This window comes from Chenopodium quinoa, unplaced genomic scaffold (genome assembly GCF_001683475.1).
Source record: "Chenopodium quinoa cultivar QQ74 unplaced genomic scaffold, ASM168347v1, whole genome shotgun sequence".
NCBI lineage: Eukaryota > Viridiplantae > Streptophyta > Magnoliopsida > Caryophyllales > Amaranthaceae > Chenopodium > Chenopodium quinoa.
Window position 1 is genome coordinate 2139604 of NW_018742616.1, and position 13546 is coordinate 2153149.

The following is a 13546-nucleotide window of genomic DNA, read 5'->3' on the forward strand; positions in this document are numbered from 1 at the left end:
CGATGAAACCTTCTCTTCAGTAGCAAACTTCAGCACTATCAGAACGCTGTTCTCAGTAGCAGCAAATAAAGACTGGCCTCTACATCAGTTTGATGTGAAAAACGCGTTCCTTCATGGAGACCTCTCTGAAGAGGTCTGTATGGAGGCTCCACCTGGTTTTTCATAGGATTTCAGAAAAGGCGAAGGTTGCAGACTGAGGAAAGCCTTATATGGGCTAAAACAATCACCAAGAGCATGGTTTGGGAGGTTCACTCTAGCAATGAAGAAATTTGGATATAAGCAGAGCAACGCAGATCATACTCTGTTTTTCAAAAGGAGAGGTAACTTGACAACCTGTCTAATTATTTACGTTGATGACATGATCATAACTGGAGATGATACAAATGAAATAAAACGGCTGAAAGAAAGACTATTCATGGAATTCGAAATGAAAGATCTGGGAAATTTAAAATATTTCCTGGGAATAGAAGTGCTTAGATCAAAAAGAGGCATTTTTATATCCCAAAGGAAGTATATCCTGGATTTTCTAACAGAGACAGGTATGTTGGACTGCAAACCAGCTGATACTCCTATGGTTGTGAATCATGGACTTCAAATTCTCGAACAGGCTGAATCAGTAAACCAGACACAATATCAGAAACTTGTTAGAAAACTGATATACTTATCCCACACCCGACCTGATATAGCCTATGCAGTTGGAGTCGTCAGCAGGTTCATGCACAAACCTCAGAAGCATCATTTGGAAGTCGTATATCGAATCTTGAGATACTTGAAAGGAACCTCTGGAAAAGGAGTCATTTACGAAAAACATGGCAATCTTGATCTCCATGCCTTTACAGATGCAGATTGGGGAGCAGATCGGGATGGGAGAAAATCTACATCTGGATACTTCACCCTGATAGGAGGAAACCTAGTTTCATGGAAGGGTAAACTACAAAAAGTAGTTGCCATGTCTAGTGCTGAAGCAGAATTTAGAGGGATTGCAAAAGGAATCACTGAAGTTCTATGGCTGAGGAAACTCTTGACTGAGCTTAGATATGCTCCCAGGAAAAGCTGCAAGTTGTACTGTGATAATATGGCGGCTATACGTATATCTGAAAATCCGGTTCAACATGACCGCACAAAGCACGTGGAGATAGACAGACATTTTATTAGAGACCACCTAGACGGAAAGGTAATAAGCTTACCATTTGTCCGGTCTGAAGATCAACTGGCAGACATTCTTACAAAAGCAGTTACTATGCAAGCTTTCGAACGAGCGCTAAGCAAGTTGGGTGTTGTAAATCCCACAACCCAGCTTGAGGGGGAGTGTTAGAAAGTAGTAGAACGTTCTGGGAAAATCTTCCTGCCTTATTTAACATGATTGTATCCTTTGTCCTGATTTAGTGCAGAAATTATAGGCTGTAATTAATCTTTGATTAGCTGTAAATTAGGCGCTATTTTTGGCTATTAGAGCAGTATATATTGATGTAAAGGACGTGAAGGAATGTAACACAAAAATTATAGAAAATCACAAAACCAGTTTATAATTTTGACTATCATAAATAATTCACACATCACAAATTATTTACCAACATCAATCCAATCAACAAATTCCAATCATCACCTACCATGATACTACTTGGAACTAACTAAACAAAGCCTAGCATGCTTCTACATATTCAAGTAATTACCAAGTACGCGAACGTACCTTGAATATGATCTCAAAATCGCCACGACTAAAATAAAATCACTCACTTGAAAGTCTCCTACAAACCAAAATTACAAAGAAGTATTAATACCTCTTCGACACAAATTTCAAGCAATATATACCCTCTTTAAATCACTCAGAAACCCTCTAAAACAAGCTGAAATTTAATTTAAAACCCTTACTTTTATTCCCAATTAATGGGTAATTAAAAATCCTTTCAAGAAACATATTTATAGCTTATATATAAAAAATTCCAGCATCATTAAAACTTATAAAATTGCTGTAATTATGTTTAAAAACACTTATTTTAATAATTTAAATCACCCATAAACAATTTCCATCAATAAACATTAATTTAGAAACCTAGGGTTTCCAATTTGGGGCTTTTTAATTCAAAACCAAATTTGAAAATTTATATACAAAATACTTATCATTAAACATCCTAAAATCATCACAAAATCCAAAAATAATAATTAGATTTAGGGTAGATTTAATTTAAAATAAAAACAATAAATAATTTTTTTTTCGAAAGCCCGCAACACCGATACCATAGCCGGTTAAACTGCCTCGCTTGCTGGTGGTGCCGCTGCTGTCGCCGGCGCCTGCTGGTGGCTGCGGCGGTGGTCCAGCGGCGTGTGGTAGGGGTCAGCCGTGTGGTGGTGTATAGTGGTGATTGAAAATAAAATAAAATAAAATAAGTAAAGGGGAAGGGGAAAAATTAAGGAGAAAAGAAAATAAGAGGAGAGAGAGAGTTTAACTTTGGGTGCACTCTACCTTAGGCATATGATAGGTATTTATACCCCCTCTCAATATCCCTTCTACTTAAAATTCCCTTACTACCCTTAATGATCCATTTCCTAGTCAAACTAGTATTTTGACTTTTCTTAAATACCATTGACTTTAAAAATTATCTTTTTATAAAATAATATGCCCAAATATTTCCAAATCATAAAATAAAATATTTTCAAGATTATTAAATATTTAATAATAAACTTTTAATTAAAATAATTCTTTTTAAATTGATAACAACCATAAATAATTCATTTCGAATTATTTAAATACTTTAAGAAATACTTATTAAAATTAAAATACGTATAAAAATACGAGGTATTACACCACATATTTCTAATGTTCATCTATTTCATCTCTATTACAAGTATTAATTAAAATGCTAGAGAAGAACGTATTACGTACAAAACTCCTTCAAAAGACAGGGTTTTTCTTCTCTCTTTTGAGGGTGGATTATTTTTTTTGCTCGATGGTTGTAAAGTTGTTTTATGGGTAAAGATTTGTGCAGGATTGAAAAAAAGCTAAAATTAATCCTTCGATTACAATTAGATGAATCCGACAAAAATCTTCTTCATGGCTACAACAAATCGATAGATCCCCTTGTCAAAGAAGGTTGTATAGCATAGCGATATGACATCCCAATATGAAAAAGTAATAAGAAAAATGTATGAAAAATGTACGATTTGCAACAATGATCGTAGTTTTGTTGGAAGAATGTTTTTATTTTAATTCTATTGTCATGTATTTATTAGATATAAGATGTTGTATGACTTTTTATTTATGAAATAATCTTTATAAAATAAAAAATAAATAAAATTGCGAACAAATAGAGCTAGTTATTCATAAGTTAAGCTGATTCACAACAATCAAAGACCAAATTGTATAATCAACATAAAAAAAATGTATTTGTACATATAAACCAAATCCAGAAAATCCAATTTAACAGGATCAGAATTTCAAGTCACAATAACATGCATTAAAGTATCACATATTACCAAGTTCTGAAGGACAAAAATATAAAATAGAATTTCAGCTAGCTTCTTCATCTTATAATCATATGCTTATACAAGTATAACATTATAGAATGCTTTCACTACTTAACCGAGCAGGGGTCGATCAGGGGAAGGGCGGAATCCATGTTCAAGGGAAGCTTTCCAGATTTTGTCTACGTCGAAGAGCTGATCACCACATTCGTTTACATTCCATCCTTCCAAGGCATGTACAATTCCGGCCACACGCCACGCACTAATCACCCTTCTTGGCAGCCAGTTCTGCTCACACAAGTAAAAATAGGAGCAATTTTTAGTAATAAGGACTTAACTTAGGATATGTCACAATAAATTGGAAAACAGAACAAACCTCGCAACAATGCAAGTTTCCAAAAGACGTAGGTGCCACCATCGATGGAGTGTTTAAGTAGAAGCAGTCTTTTCTTGTTTTCTTGGGAGGGAACTGAGAATAGGGAATCATTATAGTTCCCTTCGATGCCATAGACTGCTCGATTTCTGACAAATCGTCCCCTACTAACCATACCTGCATCAAACAAGAATACTTCATCTCCAAGACCATTAAATGTTAACATCATGTAGTTAAAATTAATTAATGATGATGTATTTTTTTTCCTTATATTACCTTCTCATTGCAGCCTTTTACTGAAAGGGACAGATTCGCGCCATCTTCTTTTGTCATTGTCTTTTTAAGCTTCTCATATCCAGCCTGTCTGACGGTAACAACCTTAATGATACATTAAATTAAAGGCATTAGGTTAATGTCAGTATGTCACCAAGTACCTTATCAAGGTGAAATCATTTAAAGATGCATGGTCCGGTATTAATACTTGCTAGGTTCATTATGGTCCCAATGTTATGAGATTGTTACCTGGATACCCTTGTGGCACAGCGCGGAGACAATGGAGTAAGCAACCTTAGTGAGCCTACCCCTAAACAGAACTCGAGTAGTTCCTGTTGGGATGTTGTTAAGGACCACCGCGACAGCTAAGCTGCTACCATCAACCACTTTCACTTTGAGCTTAGGATGTTTTTCCAAGTGAATTTCACCATTTTTATTAAAATTGTCCCCCTGAAGGAACACGAATCACAGGATTGAGGTTAGCTAGCTATTTATTTATATAACAAGACTAGAAGAGAAAAGAACGATTGAATCTTGTTTGCTTGCCTGATTTAAAAGTCCGAGGCTCACTACTTTGATCCCTTTCTCCTCTGCCTCTAGTATGGCTTCTTCGATCAACTTGTTGATAGCAGCTCGTTGCCATTGTAAAAGATACTACAAGCCAACAAAGACAGGAAAAATCAATTTCTTTTCGTTTTCAACATAAGAAATAAACATAATTTTGAAGTGAGTTTAGAACTTTCATTTCTTGTGAATACATAAAAAAAATGACATGTATCCTGTAAAGTGGTAAAAAAACTTACATGTATCCTATAGCGCGGTACAGCCCATGACTGTGCCTTAAGCTTCTTAAAGGTATTTCTTTCAACGATGAATGTTTGTCCATATATCCATGTCAAGATCATAGACCATAGTGTGAGAGGCCATATGAGCCAGAGATACCATGTCGAGGTCAGAGGATTCGAGGCAAGGCCGGAAAATCCCAATCTAAGTTGGTAAAGAGACTGTGGTGTTGTCATATGAGTAAGATGAACAATATCAGGAACATCATCCGGCTTCTTAAGAGAAGTTTCGTATAGAGTATCCGTGGACTTGTCCATGGTTCCATAGATATAGTCATAAAATGGCATGAAAAGTGAGTAGTTTGTCCTAAACTGAGTATGATGTAGAGAGTGAAACCTGTTACCACAGCAAAAACAGACATATACTGTATATAATAAGCATCCATCTAGGTACAACCTCGAAGTTTCTAGTGATTTTACAACGATAGATATAAGAGATACTTACGAGGGAGTGTACATGAGGTACTTAAGTGGAGGAAATATGGTAAACAACCATTTAGGAACAACCTCGAAGTTGCAATGACCCATATTGTTCATCAAGTCAATGTAAGTAGCATAGATGGTTATTGAAATTATCGAGGAGGTTCGAGTTAATACTGTCGATAGAATTGGAATGGCAAAGAGAATGAAGTATACTATATGTTCAGCAAATGGATGAATCACCGCTGCATATAACAATCAAAAATGAAAAATAAAATGAGAAAATCACAAATACTCCAATTTTTTTTTTAGGTAATGTATATTAATTATATATGATGTGTTACAAGTTATGTAGTGATGACTTACAAGTTATGGGCTCGGTGACAATGGAAGTATGGTGATGGGAGTGGTAGCGCGAGTAGAGATAGTGATGGTGGAGAGCGCGATGGAACCAGTAATAGAGAAACTCCACTGGACCAGCATGAAGCAGGAACATATGAATTAGACCATCAGTTCTCCAAAAGGGCAAGTTTTTTGCAGTTTGTAGCGCCAAATAGCCAACATAAAACAAGATCCCATTCAGCAGTATCTGATCATCCCTATATTATTCAACATACAACAATGTTCAATTTTAATTTTTCATTGTGGTATATGATGTTATGAATGTATCAAGAAATCTGTAAATTAAAATTCTGAGTAATATATGCAATTAGAAGAAGTTTAATCGGCCTTAACATGTTTTTTTTTTCGGGTTGGAAAAAAAAGACATAAAAATGTACACGAGATTTGTTCCCAGGTCTTATGAGTCACCAACTAATTATTTGATTTTTTCTGTTGTTGAATATTTTATGGAATTACTCATCTTACCCTTAGATGGGCTCTCTTTATTTTTTTACTGACCATTTTCCTATACATTGGTCACTCTTCATCCCTTTCATCAAACCTCTCCTTGTTCAAAACTATCTTTTGTGATCAATTCATTAGCCCTAACTCTGGTTGCTAAAATCCAATTACACCGTGATTGGATGGTCCACGTAGGCTTGTACCCATATACTTGTATATACCACAAAGGATATGTTCAATTCAACTTAATTATTTTAAGCAATAGTAAAAGGGTTTGTTCAATTTAATTTAACTAAGCAAATGCATGAGTTTTATTTAATTACATTACGTCGAATTAGGTCAGATCAAAAGAGCAAGATTTAATCTGAAGTTTATTTGATGATTAAGATAGGAGTTTTCCCACCAAGAAGGAAGATCACCCCAATAAAAGGGGTATGTACTAGTTGCTCGTATGTCTAACTTAGAGTCCAGGCCACTAAATTAAAGTTCCACATTAAATCATTGATAGACAAAATCAAGTACGTAGCTAGTATTGATTGTCAAGCTGTCAACTAGTGTAGTGTTTGGCCGACACTCTAAAAATGACCCTGATTAGTGACTAGATTTCAACCCTCACGGTTCTTTAATCCACTATTTGAGAGCTAGACACTTTAAGGGATGGGAAAGGATAAGGTCAGAAATCCTCACCCTCAAGTACCGAGAGAATTTGATGACATACTGACCTCAAGGTTATAAGGTGAATCTACAGCTAACTATATATACTATGCAAGCCTGAGTTTATTTTCACAAACTTGCTAAAAACAATTTTATTTAAGTCTCATTATGGATATACTTTTTTCTAACTGGTCCTATAGGGACATATTTTTTGAAGGGTTTATTTTCACAAACTTGCTAAAACAATTTTATTTAAGTCTCATTATGGATATACTTTTATCTAACTGGTCCTATAGGGACATATTTTTTCAAGTCATAAATCTCATAATGGATACTTTAAGCAATCTAGGACCTTAATTTCCCCACTTTTTGTTTAGTCTAACGATTGAGGTTCTTTAAGAATTCTCTGTATTTATTTTGAATGTTTCATATTTGCTTTAATAATGTACAACTTTGAATTATTGATCGATAGTTTATCTAATTTTCTATAAATAAAGCTTTAAAAAAAAAAAGTTGGTATCTTTAAAACACATCGTTTAGGGTAATTTTGTGTATTCTAACTAAATTAGTTCATTTAATATGTCAAAATATTAACGATGGTACCCAAAATCCGAGCACATCATGTTCAAGAATATTATCTTCAAGGCTGTCAAAGAGTGGCAAGGTCATGTTCATCATCACGAGGTATACACACCCTTTTGCCCGTATCATTAGGCCATCACCGTTTGTGGACCATTTCGTCTCCTCTTAAGAACAAACATGCTTGTATAATTTTTGCCGTGTTAGTAATTACACTTAAGAGCACATACATTTAAGTCATTGATATGACACATGTGCACTATATTTGTGATAAAATCGCATGCAAAAAGACAAATGAGATAAACGAGAACCACTTATGCACGCCCCCATAATAGATTAAATTTAATTTAACTCCAAGCATAACAACTACTAGCAACGAACTTTAAATTCACACAAAGGATATTATTCAACATTATTAACTAATTATAAATTATAGAAGTGAGAAAGGGAAGATGATGAAGATCGATTTTTCGAGTTGTAAACTTGTACGTATAGTATGTAATAAATTTATGTATATACTTCGTATAATATATGTATGTACATACCAATTCCTTTCCCTGTCAACTTGTTCGAACTCTAAGCTCTTATCAAGAATAAGGTTGTTGCCTTTGGCTGTTCGATGCCGCGAAATAGTGATCCAAATTTGGTTGTGAAGCATCCTCCATAGCATGAATGGAAGTATAGCAAGGTACGTTAGATCTCTTTCTTCTGCTCCTACTACATACAAGTATATGCTGTGTACCATAAAAGGTGCCACTACAATATACTTTTGCCAATAATAAAGAAAGATGCACCATTTTGTGAGCACCAAAATTAGACATAAAAGTTAACTTATTCTATGTAAAAAAACACAAAAAAAAAATATTAAAGTTTACTTATTCTATGTCAAAAAAAAAAAAAAAAAAAAAAACACACACACACACATACAAAAAAAAAAAAAAAAAAAAAAAAAAAAAATAAAATAAAAAAAATTACTTAGTTTATTCATGACTCAAATTATAAGAGCATTTTTGCCTTCTTGATCGAGGAGCATTAGCCCCTTTACTCTAAGATCTAAAGTATTTTCCTTCCAAAACTACCCTTATTTATATTATTTTTTTTCTTTTTGAATAATACCCTTATTTAGATGACAAACAGGAATTACTTTGAATGGAGACTCAATTGAAGATAATCAACCTACCTTTTTTTTCCCAAAAAATAATAGACAAGATATATGATAGAGGTACGCTTAATAAATTCTCTGAAGTACTAGGTACTACATTTATTTTGAAACACAATCACTGTTAGTGGATCCATTTTTTCACTATTTATACGAAAGATGCACTAATTATACATTAGTCAAGCATTATTAAAAAAAATTAAACCAAATTCCATGAAAACTAAATCAAGGAAAACCCAATTAATATAGTTTCCACCTTCGAAACAATGCATATTGTATAAATGATATTCACAAAACGACGATATTACATAATAAAATTATTGTTTAATACATTAACACTACATAACAATGTTACTTGATGACCTTTAGTCAAGCATTTTTTAAAAAAGTATGATCAATAATGCAAGTTTTTTCTTTCTAAAACAAGAATGGAAAAAAAAGGTAAAAATTACTTTGTATAATAATTGAAACTTGTAAAAAAACCATCAATACACCATATGTATTATAGTGTATTACCTCCATTTCATACTATTTGCAATGATTTGACATAAATTGTGAGTAGAAAATGTCTAATCATTGCAAATAATATGAAACAGAGTTAGTATATATAATATATTAACGTATAGTTTATAATAAGAATGAAAAATTCAGGGTGTTGTAATTAGCTCATAATGATGAAAATCCATGCAAATATAATAAAAAAAAGATGTGTGTGTGAGAGAGAGAGAGAAACCTTAAAGCTACCAAGAGGCTCCCATGGCCAGTGTGTAAGAACACCAGGAGTATACGCCATAATTCGCTCTATCTATCTTTCTCTCTCTAATAAGTAATGAGACTTAAGACAACTAACTCTATAAAACTTGCTAACGCAAGAGCACTATATATATAAGCCATGGATCGGATTTGCCTAATTAATTATAACAATATATTAATAGGTCCTCAGGTTACTTTTGATGACAACGTATGAAATTTGATACTATTCATGTATATTTATTTGAGCATCTCCAATGAATAGTACATACGGCAAAATTTATTTATGTGAGATTTTATTAGATTTATCTCATTGTATATTTATTTTTATAACAATTTAAATTGTTACCAAGTATAATTTCCAACTATCTATAGTTAGATATTAAATTAATTAAAGTATATTGACAAACGTGAAAGATAAAACCTTACAACAAAAAGTGACCGGAAACTTTATCAATCAACATTATTTTCAAATTAATGTACTTATGTAGGTTTATTTTTTTATTTTTTTATTTTTTAATGGTGTTTAGAGGGCCACAAGGGCGAGTGATGAGAACGACTAACGTGTGACAAACTGATAACTGACATGTAGGTTTTGACTTATGTATGAGAATAGAATTTAATTTACGTTCCTATGTTATCCATAATTATAATAATTTGATATTTCTGTTTTGAAAAAGGACTAGAAATTAATGAACTCGTTTTTAAATAATTGATTGATTTAAATTGTATGTAGCTTAATCTATACGAGTACAAAATTTATAATACTCTGAAATTATAATGATGACATTTTTCAAATTATTTTATTGCAGTCGAATTTATATGTGTCAAATTGATTTTATAATACATGCATGTTACTCATCATACTCTTAGATTATATATTTATATTTTATGACTAATTCACCTTATTTTTTTTGCTCAACTTATTTTCTGCCTAGTGATGTTTTTCCTTTTCATCTACTCTTAAATTCTTAATTCTATAAGTGCTTTTTTTTTATTTTTTTATTTTTTATGACTATATTGTTTGGTCTCATTCGAGTACCTGATAATAATTAATTTTAGGAAAAATTAGTACTGTATATAAGAAGCTAAAATTAAAATGGAAAGAATAGATAATTAATTTTTTCCACTCATTATCATTTACTTTATCTATAGTACATTAGTACATCATTATTCTTACATCTACTTGTCATTATTCTTGATCATTTTAACTTTATCCACCACTTTTATACGGAAGATAAAAAGACATAGAGGGCGTACTTTAATATAGATAGATAAATTAACGGCAAAGGTGAGATATCAAAAGGCGAAAATAATACGGAGTAGTGTTTATTATAGCTAGCACTTGTATACATTGTGGACCACTAGATCACAATTGTACTTGGTATATGCATGACTATATATCTTACCTATAAAAAAGGTAGTAACCGGGAGAAAAACAGCAGTATTAATGGTAAGCAACTACAAACAACCAGGCCAGCAGCTAGCCTAGCAGATAGCAGCTTAGCCCTCTTTATTCAATTTAATGATATGTTCACAATTCAATTGCAATACCAATTAATAAGTAAGCTGTTTCAGTGGACTCTAAATCAACAATTCGAGACAATAATGCCAACTAATATGCAAGTAGCTGACTAATGAATTAGATTATCAACTAGAGATTGCACCATGTCATAAAAAATTTGACTAGGGTTAATACTCCTTCCGTCCCTTAATTAAGAACTTGTAATTCTTTTTGAGGAACTCAAAATTACGTAGAGATTGAATGCGTTATTTAAGTTTTAGGGTTGATTTTAATGAAAATTTAATTATCTGTATTGAAAATGCAGATAGCTAATAAATTGAATTCCTTAAGAAGGTTTTGTAAAGGATATCATCGATCGAAAACAATCATTTGTAAGCTTAATATGAATACATTTTATTCGTTTTCAGACTCGTTGTAATGTCTTAACTTTAAATGTGAAGTAAATGCTTGTTGTAAATTGCACAACTCTAAAATTAAAAACCCAGAGACCACTCAAATAAATATATTGTTTTTTTTTATTTTTTATTTTTTATTTTTTTGGTTGAAAGGAAATAAATATATTGTTAACCTTAGATTTCTTGTTTAGGTTTTGTTATGAAATAGGCAATAAGGTTTGATTTGTGCGGAATAAAAACAATGAATAATAAAATATGAGAAAATTAAAGCAACTAAGAAGATAAATAAAAACACACAAGGATTAGGTGGTTTGGCCAATTAGACATACATCACATGTGGGGGATTCAAGAGTTTTTCTTCACTTTAATGGAGGCAACAAGAGGAATTTACAAGGAGACTAAAATGGCTTAATTGGCCTAATGAAACCTAAAACTCAATGTTTTTCAATAACATAAACTAAAAACCCTTCTATTACTCCCCAAGGCAAAGTACAAGTAGTCGTCGAGACAATAACGGGTCTTAGCAAAACATCAAACGGCAGAGAACAAGGGGCAGAGCGCGGACGGGCACCTTGAACTTGCGCGGATGCATAAAGGGGACACAAGGCTTTGCTTCCCCTTTGTGCAGACGCTCCCCTTTAATTTGGGCGTCCCCGTAAATGCTACTACCTCCCCTTTGAAATGACATTTCTATGACTTTTTTGCACGGTTGCGCAGGATCAGGTAAACTCGGACGCGCTAATAAATCTTTGAGTAGATACGAGTCACACATAACAAATTCAAATCGTGGTCAGGACCATTTGCTCATTTATTTGTTTGAGCTCAAATTCGAGTTGAATTCGAATCAAGTTTGATAAATTAAATGAGGTGGCCTAGCTAGTGATTTTTATGTTTTGTTTTGGTACATTACTTTTATGGTTTAGAATATGCTAGCTAGCTAGATTGAGCTTCTTTTTTAGTTTGATTTTCGAATGATTTATAAATAAATGAGAAGGAGCTTACATACAAAAATGAACATGAACAAATGCATACTGTACAAATTCAAGCAAGCAAGATATGAAGGTGTTCAATTTCGACTCAATTACTATACTTAAGGAGCTTGATTTTATCATGTCCATATACTTACGAGTTTTGACCTAATTAAGTTCTTGGCTTGCTAGTAGTACTGCTCAAGAGCACAATTACAGTACGTATTTATTTTTAGCCCTAGAAAGGAATGGCCATAAATTGATTTAGAAAATTTAGTTTTGCGATATTTATTGTCCAGTACTGTTTCTTGTAAAATGCTATCGAATTTTTTTATTTTTTTAAAGAAAAGCCTATAAAATTATTTGGTAATGGAAGTATGTAATAGAGTGATTATCAGTTGTTACTATGATGATACTTTGGTTTAAAATTACGAAAAATTTGATAATTGACAAACGAACTTTCTCTTCAATTCGCTGTCAAATTTACTTCTTACTGAAAATATAATCATGCAATGGACTATATATGTTGCAGTTTTAGATCACCATAAACTAACTCATCATCACATCGTACTATTTAAATACGTATGAATACTTCATTCGTGTATTAGTACTGATGGTAGATCTTGTTAGTAAACATCAAAATGTCTCCATCCTTTCTCATCAATTGGCTAAGGCTCTTTGACCTTTCATCACCTAGGAATTTACGGCTCTTTAATAATTCCTGACAAATTTAGTTATATGTATTAATTATATTGCTTCAAAAATTCACAATCACAGTGCTTGTTTGGTTGAAAGATATTTCTCTTGGAAATGGAAATTCCTAGGCAATAGTTAAAATATGTTGTGTTTGGTTAGAAATTTTCTAGGAAATAAAATTTCCAATGGAAATGTAAATTCCCACATAGCATAGGAAATAATTCACCAAGCCCACCCTAGGTGAGTGAATTCCTATAATGCATAGGAAGTTATTTCCTAGGAAATACTAATTCCCACGATGTCAACCAAACACTTTTATAGAATTTTTATGCAATTAGCAAGGGAAATAATTTCCCATGGTATATGATTTTACATGGGAATTTATTTCCCATGTTGAACCAAACAAGCATTAAATTTGCTGACATTTTTTTTTCCTCTAATACCATTATACTCCCTCCGTTTTTAAATATTTGCTCCACTTATCATTTTCGGCCGTTTTTAAATACTTGCTTCATTTCCTTATTTTAAAAGCTTTTACAATATTTAATTTATTTTTCTCAACTAGTGGACTCAACATAAATCATATTTTATTAATTTCATATTCTCT

General features: G+C 32.5%; 1 protein-coding gene across 1 annotated transcript; it reads right to left on the bottom strand.

Moving 5' to 3' along the window:
• Positions 1 to 3335: 3335 nt before the first annotated feature.
• On the bottom strand, positions 3336 to 9493 carry LOC110721591 (protein ECERIFERUM 1-like). The gene is made up of 10 exons (XM_021900772.1): positions 9339 to 9493; positions 7992 to 8212; positions 5737 to 5969; positions 5396 to 5615; positions 4912 to 5287; positions 4655 to 4762; positions 4358 to 4558; positions 4112 to 4213; positions 3839 to 4012; positions 3336 to 3750 (listed from the first exon to the last, which is right to left on the bottom strand). The coding sequence occupies exons 1-10, from the start codon at positions 9396 to 9398 to the stop codon at positions 3577 to 3579; spliced, it is 1869 nt and encodes a 622-aa protein (XP_021756464.1). The 5' UTR covers positions 9399 to 9493; the 3' UTR covers positions 3336 to 3576.
• Positions 9494 to 13546: the final 4053 nt, after the last annotated feature.